Source organism: Sminthopsis crassicaudata, chromosome 1, assembly GCF_048593235.1.
Source record: "Sminthopsis crassicaudata isolate SCR6 chromosome 1, ASM4859323v1, whole genome shotgun sequence".
Classification (NCBI taxonomy): domain Eukaryota; kingdom Metazoa; phylum Chordata; class Mammalia; order Dasyuromorphia; family Dasyuridae; genus Sminthopsis; species Sminthopsis crassicaudata.
The window spans coordinates 53,126,726-53,135,483 of record NC_133617.1 but is presented as its reverse complement, the minus strand read 5'-3'; the positions used below and the strand labels follow the sequence as shown (position 1 = coordinate 53,135,483).

The following is an 8,758-nucleotide window of genomic DNA, read 5'->3' as shown; positions in this document are numbered from 1 at the left end:
CAGGCTGGGGTTTAAGGCAGGTAGCTGATCTTGGCACATCGTATTCTGGCCACTGGGGAAAGCAGGTGTCTGCAGCTCCGATGGACCAGTTCTCTCCTTATTAGGGGTGCTGGGGGGAGGGGTGGGGTTGCCATTGGATCTGAGTTTTGTTTTTCTCTTTTCTTGGGTGGATTTGGGAGTAGTCCTGGCCCTGCCTGGACTGTGCACTGGGAATCCAGTTGGGGTCTTTGGTAACCGCCTTGGGTTTAGGGGTCAGATGAGAAAAGGGAGGGCTGCCCCAGGCCCCAGGGGTGGTGAGGGGAGAGGGAGGTTGCCCCAGGGAGGCTTTCCCACCTTCCTTGATTTAGGAAGGCGATGGATGGTAGAAGGAGGGGGTATTAATTTTTAAAGTTCTTTTTTTTTTTTTTTTTTTTTAAATACCCGGTTTGTATTCCTATTATGTGCTTTTTGACCCGCTTTTGGGGGGAAGGGGACACCGTGAGATGTGTTTTCCTCAGTGTCCCCTGGACACCCTGACTGGAAGTGGGGAAGGTGGTCGGGGACCCCCAATCCTTCCAAGGAAAGAGGAAGGGATGTCTGTTTCCTTTGGTTAGGGAGATTTCTTTGGAAGAAGTCCAGGGGGTGGGGGAGGCTTCGCCCCTAGGAAGGACCCCGTTTGTGCACTTGGGCTCGGGGGCATCCCTTTACCCTCCCTTCCGGAGGGCGGCCTCGGCTCCCGCCACTTCCCCCCGTCCCCAGCCGTTGTTTCCACCGGCTCCGGGGGCTCCACACGTCGATCTCTAAGCGTGTCTCGAGCCAGTGTCGGAAGAGGACGGAGGCAGACGGGCTCCGCCAGGCGCGCGGGGGTGAACCCGGCTGCCCTCGCCCCTCCTGGGCCCATTCCAGCCCCATCCCCTCCGGCCCGTAGCTCACCTGCTCGGGGATGTGGGGATCTCGGCTGGGACTCCGCCTCTGTTCCGCTCCCCTCCTCCCCGGCAAGCTGTACCCCAGTGCCCGGGAGCCAGGAAGGGAGATGGGGGCCGAGGACTGGGGCCCGCCCCCACAGCCCGGCTGTGGGAACCCACGAGGAGAAGTCCCACGGAGCCGAGCAGTGGACGCAGAGGCCAGGGGTGCCCCAGGGAGTGGGGAGGGGGTGGCGATGTCGCTGTGGGGGAGCAGACGCCGCCTGGGTCCGGTCAGGCTCCCCCCACCCCCGGGGAGGAGTGAGGATGGAATCGTCCACCCCGGGGGGTGGGGAAGGGTCGCTCGGGGGCGGGGCCTAGTGCCGGGGGCGGGGCGGGGTGGGGCTCATGCTTTGGAGAAGGTGCCGGCCGCGGCGGCGGAGGCCGAGGCGGAGGCGGGGCCGCCGGGCTCCTCCTGCCAGCGGTTCATGCAGCGGCGCCGCGCGTTCATGAAGAAGTTGCTGACGGTGTTGAGCTCCAGGCCGAGCTGCTGCGAGATGGTGACCTGCATCTCCTTGGACGGCCGCTTGTTCTCCTTGAAGATGGCGATCAGCGTGCGGCGCTGCAGGTCCGTGAAGACCAGGCGCTGCTTCTTGGGCTGCAGCGTCCGCTCCTTCTGCTGCTCCTGCTCCTTCCGCTTGCAAGCTGGCGGCCGAGGGGGCGGTGGCACCGGGACGGTGACCCGGAGGCGGCGACACGGGGCAGACAGCGACGGGGCGGGGGAGGGGGAGGAGGAAGAGGGGAGGGGGAGGAGGAAGGGAGGAGGGGGGGAGAGAGAAACACAGAGAGACAGAGAGAGAGAGAGACAGTGAGAGACAGAGAGAGAGACAGTGAGAGACAGAGAGAGACAGAGACAGAGAGTGAGAGGAGAGAGACAGTGAGAGAGACAGGAGGAGGAAGATAGAGACAGAGAGAGAGAGAGGAGACAGTGAGAGAGATAGGAGGACAGAGACAGAGAGAAGAGAGACAGACAGAGACAGTGAGAGAGACAGGAGGAGGAAGATAGAGACAGAGAGAGAGAGAGGAGACAGTGAGAGACAGAGACAGAGAGTGAGAGGAGAGAGACAGTGAGAGAGATAGGAGGAGGAAGATAGAGACAGAGAGAGAGAGAGGAGACAGTGAGAGAGGTAGGAGGACAGAGACAGAGAGAAGAGAGACAGACAGAGACAGTGAGAGAGACAGGAGGAGGAAGATAGAGACAGAGAGAAGAGAGACAGAAACAGAGAACCAGAGAGACACAGACACCGAGAAAAACACACACAGAGACAGAGAGGAAAGACAGAGACAGAGACAGAGAGAGAGAGACAGAGAGACAGAGAGAGAGAGAGACAGAGGAAAGAGAGACAGAGAGAGAGAGAGAGACAGAGACAGAGAGAGAGACAGAGAGACAGAGAGAGAGAGACAGAGAGACAGAGAGAGACAGAGAGAGAGACAGAGAGACAGAGAGAGACAGAGAGAGAGAAGGATGGAGGAAGGGAGGGGAAGAAAGGAGAAGAAAAAAGGACAGAGGGAGAGAGTGAGGAAAGATGGGTTGGGGGCACGGTGTAGGGAGACACACGGAGGAGAAAAGAGAACAAGGACAGTAGAGTAAACTTCCCCTTCAGGGCCCCGTCCTTCCTCTTCTTTTGCCCGTTCCAGGTGCCCTTCCAACATGTTGGCCCCTTCCTCAGATCAACATGCCTTCTCATGGGCCCCAGGGCTGGCTCTCTCTTGGGTTTACAAAGTCTAAGGGCAGGACTCAGTGGGTTGGGGTGAGATAAGTTCAAAGAACTAGCAGTTGCTCACCTCCGTCCCACACCTCCCCTGAACCCCCCTGGCTAGCCTGAAGTAGTGAGCCTGCCTTCCTAGGTTTCTGGTCTCAGAGCCCCCAGCTCTCTGGCTGATCCTGGCCGAGGCTGGATGAAGGTCCTTTTTCAGACATGGGTGGTCTGACAGAGGTAATCTTAGGGAAGTCACTTCCTATCCCAGGATTTATTTCCTTATATACAAAATGAGACTAGATGGATGTTCTTCAGTGGCTCTTCCAGGTCTGATCTTCTGTCATCACTACTGAACTAGAAAGATTCCCAGAGATGGTTTCCCAACCTCTCTTTTTTACAAACGGGGAAACTGAGGCCCAGAAAGTCTCAGTTGACAGAGCTGGGACTATCACCCTTGTCTAATGACTCTCAGTCCAGGGCTCCTTCAAGACCAAATCTTAATAGAAACTGGAACCTAAGATGAGTTTCCCATTATAGCCTGACTATAGCCCTCTGTGCCATCCTCCTTCCTGGAACAAATGTATTTCAGCAGGGAGGAGGGTGGAGGAATCTTGCCAGCTGGGAGGAAAATCTGCTTGGAATGAGATTTCCTGCCCTTAAAATCTAACCCACTCTTACCCCTGATGCCTGATCCCTAAATTGCCTGAGAATTTGATCTGTATCTCTTCTCCATAACATGTCCTAGGACCTTCTCTCCCTCTTATGGGGTCTCCTGAGCTAAGGTCTAATAAGGTCTAATCTCCCTCTTGTCCCCAAAGGTCCTCTGAACTAAGGCCCCAAGTCTATGATCTTCTCTTTATCTCCAAGGAATCCTTTGAACTTATAACCAAGGATAAGTCTTCCCCCATGGAGTCTCTGAGCTGGGACCTGGGAATGGGACCACCCCTTTTCCCCTATGGGGTACCCAGAGCTGAGAGCCACAGGATGGATACACTTTGGGAAGGTTTGGGCCTGAATCCCTTGTCCCAGGGACCCACCCCTCCATGGGGGAGGGTCTTCTCCTTTTGAGTATGAACCTCCCCACGGGGACCAGGGGTTTGGGGAAGGGCAATGGGGGAGAGAGGGCACAGGGCAAGACCTACCCTATGGGCATCAGATGCTTGCAAAAGAAACAAACAAAAGGAATGTTGTGATTGGATTTTGGTGGTATTTATGGGCTTGTGTTGCCCACCCCACTCCATCCCTCCCAAATGCTTCCCCTCCTCCCTTCTCTTCCCTGCTCTTCCAGCCCTCCTCCCTCAATTCCCCAGTTTTTTTCTTCAAAAGTCCCTCTGTGTCCCACCCCCATCTCCCACCATGTTTGGAGAGAAAATATAGGCATTGTCTCCACAAGACCCCTATGAAAACACCTAGTTTCTGCCAAGAAGGGCTTTAAAGTTAGCCTTTCCTCACTGAGAAAAGAAACATTTGACATATCTATATGTAACAATAATAATTATAATGACTGTAGAAAATAATTATGACATATTTGTATAATACTTTGAGGTTGACAAAAACTTTTCCTCATAATAACCAAAGGTGAGTAGTGATCCAAAAAGAAGCAACCAGCTAATATTGTGTCATAACAGAGACTTAAAGGCAGTTTTCCATCTGTGACATACTTACTGGGTTAGGGGGAGAGATGATTTAAGGGTTAAGGGGGTTAGGTTATTATATGAGAAGAACTTATCCTCTAAGGGCAATGGAGAAGAAGTGGAATGGAGTCTTAGATCATCAGTGGGCTTGGGAGGATAGGAGATGAGAAGGATATTGGAGAGAAGTATCACTTGTTCTGTCATTCTCAGCGAGTGTTCTATACATAGATACATCTGGGACCCTGACTACAAAGTCAGGGAAGAAAGGAAGCCATCTTATGGTCACAGCACTGCAAAGATACCCTCTTCCCTGATTAACTGCCAGCTGGCAGGCTGGGTATACTTTCTCCGCTCAGGCTGGCTGGGATGCTGAGTAGATGTCTATGTCACTGACCTGGCATTGCACCAAATTCCAATATGATGACTCTTGTACAATGCAGATACTATACCTCACATCCCTCCCATTCTCTCCATTCAATGGGCTATGACACTAATTTAGGTCTTTATCACATCTAATGTAGACCATGGCAGTAACCTCCTAATTGGATTCCCTTCTTCAAATTTCTTCTTTCTCTGATCCACATCCCGTCCCCCAACAGCTTCCAAGTAGCTTTTTCTGAAGCACAGATCTGACTATGCTACTTGCCTGTTCCAGAAGCTCCAGCTTCCTATTGCTTCTAAGATTAATTACAAACTCATCTGATTGGTGCTTAGATATTTTCATAAGTCTGGCTCTGCTCCTTCTTTCCAGGTTGATTACATACTGTTTCTGTTTATATACTCTTGGCCCTAATCAAATGTACACCACATTGTTATCATCACCATCATTTTTATGTGGCATTTCATAAATATTTTATTTTACTCTCACAATGACCCTAAAAATAGATACTATTCTCATTTTCACTTACAGATGGGGAAACCGAGGCAGGTAGCAGTTAAGTCACATGGAGCTATTAAGTGCATGAGGCTCGATTTGAGCTTATTTTCCTTCTACATTCCATCCTTTAATTGTTTGCCAGGCTTGGGACACTTCCCCTCACATTTGATCTTAGCCTTCCTCGGGGCTCAGAACAAGGACCATCTTCTCATCATCATTACCCTTTCCATCACCTTTCCCCATTATCTTACTACCTCCATTCCCACTTTGGTCACCATCATCTCCACTAGCATCCTTATCATTACCCTTGTCATCACTACCACCACCACTGGCACTATCATCACTTTCATTCATCACTGATGTGATATGATGCTAAAGCCAATCCGTGCCCCAGAGCCAGTATCAATGTGACAATGTTACAGCATTGATAACGCCAAACTGATCATCAATAATCCCCCTCAATGACCTCAGTCAATGCAGTCCCAGTTCTAAATAAACACAGGTACCATGCCATCTGGACACCAAAATGTCATGATCTTGAGTACTGATGGGATGGAGCTCACGTCATAATATCCAATGAATCTTTGTGGTGAGGATGGCTCTTGAGAGTTAGTGTGCTGTAAGTTTAATATGAGCCAACATTTGAGCTTCATCGAGAGGCAGAACATCCCAGGATTCAGTCTGACCTCTGCCATGCTTATCTCAGAAGAAAGTAAAGAAGAGAAGAAAAATAAAACCCACCAAAGTAGCCTTGAAATTGGCGAGAAGGGGGACACTATGCTGGCAGGCAGGACCAAGGTGAGCTTGTTCAGAATCACAAAGGACCTCAGCTATCATCTAGTTGCCTCCATCTCCTCCCTCACCATCTCCACATCTATGGATGTTTCCCTGTACAACACTGCACAACACACGTAAGTGGTTGGTTGCCCATCCTCTTGACCAAATATCCTCAGAAAGGAGGAATGAACTGCCCTAGTGAAATATCAACTGGAGTACTGTGTTTAGCTCAAAAGAAAGTAAAAAAGCTAAGAAAGGATGAAAGTATATCCAGAAGGAAATGACCAGAATGTGAAGAGTTTCTAAGTTAGGCCATAGAAAAACTATTTAGCATAAATTTAGTGTGGAGGAGAGATTTAGAGGAACTATGATTAGTATCCTGGAAAGTGGATAGTGGATGGTGCCATCAGTCACATTCTTTTTGATCCCATGGGATCCCAGGAGCAGTGAGTCAAAGTTGCGAGCACGCGTATGCACACACACACACACACACACACACACACAGAGAGAGAGAGAGAGAGAGAGAGAGAGAGAGAGAGAGAGAGAGAGAGAGAGAGAGAGAGAGAGAGAGAGAGAGAGACAAGGTTAAGTTTGATAAGAAAATCTCTAAGTCATTAGAGCTGTCCATAAGTGGAATGGGCTGATTTGGGAGACTCCTCCTCTCCGAGGGTCTTTGGTCAAGAGAATGGACAATTAAGATGTGTTGTGCTGTGTTGTATAGGGGAGACACCTGTATATGTGGAGATGAGGGAGGGGATAGAAGTGACAGTGATGCTGTGTGGACTAGTTGATGGTTGAGATCTTTCTAAATGAAATCTTGTGCTTCTGAGTAAACCCACCTTGGGCCTGCTTTGGTGGGCTTCCTAGGAGCTGCAAGCACTCAGAGGGGGACCTTAGCAAACCAGAGGCATAAAAAACTTCTTTTCTTGCTGAGGCAGCTAAATCTGTCCATTTTCCCCTCCCTTCCCCCCATTCCTCCCGTTCAATCTAATTACAGCTCCTTGGAACCAAAATCAATACTGGCTCAAGTCAGAGCTATTTACAAGAGGGAGTGAGTGCCCAGCCTGAGGGAGCCTTTTCATCTTGGCCATCACCCATGCCTCTCTGCAGTGGCCTAGATGTCCCTAGCCCCTAAGGACTGGAAGTACAGAGATCTGTAGGAGGAAGTTCTGTCTAGGGTTATCATCAGGGTTAGAGTGATCCTCTTCCCAGTGGCACTACATGACTCCCACCTTCCTTGATCTCTTCCTTTTTTGCACTAGGCTGCATTTTCTAATGCGTTTTCCTAGATTCAAAACCTTTTTTACAAACTGCCCTAGTCTCTCCCTCAATCACATACCCTTAACCTGCCACCTATCAATTAACAAATATTTATTACATTCCTCTATGCATCAAGTATTATGCTAAGCATTGGGGATACCAAAAAAACAAGATAGTCCTTGCCTTCAAGGAGTTTACAATCTAATGAGGGAGACAACATGTAAACACATCTCTACAAAGCAAGCCCTATACAGAATAAATAGGAAATAAGAAACAGAAAGAAGGTACAAGAATTAGGAGGGGTGGAGGGTCCTTGAATCCTAGAATCTCAGAGGTCTTTTGGTCCAACCCCACCACTAACTCACCTAAGTCACCCTGGATAAGAACAATATTCAAATCTTTCCCAATCACTTTATTCCAATGTTTTATCTCACTGGTTGTATGGAAGTTTTTCTTTATTTCTGACCAAATCTTTTTTCTGCTTTCATTTCCCTTCATTCTGACTAATGTATATTTTCAGTTGAAGATGTCCTTCAACAAAACCCCTTATGTACTTGAAATCTGTAATCATGGTCATCCTTTAGCTTCTTTTTAGGAGTAAACAGGTTTTTAAAAATCACCAATATCATGTCATCATATCATCATCTAGCTTCATCCCCAACCCCATTTCCATGACTATCATCACCATCGTTATCCTCAACCCTATGACAATATCACTATGGAGCTGTAAAGCAGGAATTCTGTCACCTGGGACAAATAGAGTTGATTTGAAGGTGGGAGAAATGGAAGAGTGAAAGGTAGGAAGTAGGGCTACTTCTGTTCATGACTGAAGTGAGCCAGAGACAGAAATCATGGAAATTAAGTGGTCAAACAGAACTGGATTTGGAATGCAAGAGAAGAGTACAGTCTTGTTGGGGAGGAGGGAAAGTGGCCAGGTGAGCCATAGTTGCTCACAAGGATCTAGACAAAATGAAATGAAGTTTTAAGAAAGAAAAGCCATAAGGTTTTAGGAGAATAGATTTAGATTTAGAAGGGACCCCAGAAGTCATTGGATCCGATCTCATCTTACAGATGAGAAAGTCTGGGGTATTGATAGACTATGTCGATATGTATGAAGGAATTTCTTTGTTATTAAAATTTGCTTAATAGGGAGGTAGTCGGAATAGCAAATTCATTTAAAAAAACCTTGTTATTAAAAAAGCATTTTTAATTAAAAAAAGATTCTCTCTCTCTCTCTCTCTCTCTCTCTCTCTCTCTCTCTCTCTCTCTCTCTCTCTCTCTCTCTCTCTCTCTCTCTCTCTCTCTCTCTCTCTCTCTTCTTTTCTCTCTCTAAAAAAGAAAGTTGAGTCCCAGAATGCTTTGCCCTAGAACACTCAACTCTTAAATTGTCATGTCATTAAATGCCATTCACCCAAGTACAGCAGCTCTTTTCAATACGCCATGCTGTCAAGTCTATAATTCTAATGCTGTAATTGTCGAATTCTATGAAAAATTAGTCCCAAATTCCTTTGATTATTAATATTAATAGTCTATAAGCCAAAGCTTCTGAAAAAATAGCTAAGGGGTAAA

General features: G+C 48.2%; 1 protein-coding gene across 1 annotated transcript in view; it reads right to left on the bottom strand.

Moving 5' to 3' along the window:
• Positions 1-390: 390 nt before the first annotated feature.
• Positions 391-8,758, bottom strand: part of ONECUT3 (one cut homeobox 3) — a 46,933-nt gene continuing 38,565 nt past the window's right edge. Inside the window, exon 3 of the mRNA XM_074284124.1 lies at positions 391-1,586. Coding sequence (XP_074140225.1) covers positions 1,288-1,586 — 299 coding nt within the window. The 3' untranslated portion in view covers positions 391-1,287. The remainder of the gene's footprint in view (positions 1,587-8,758) is intronic.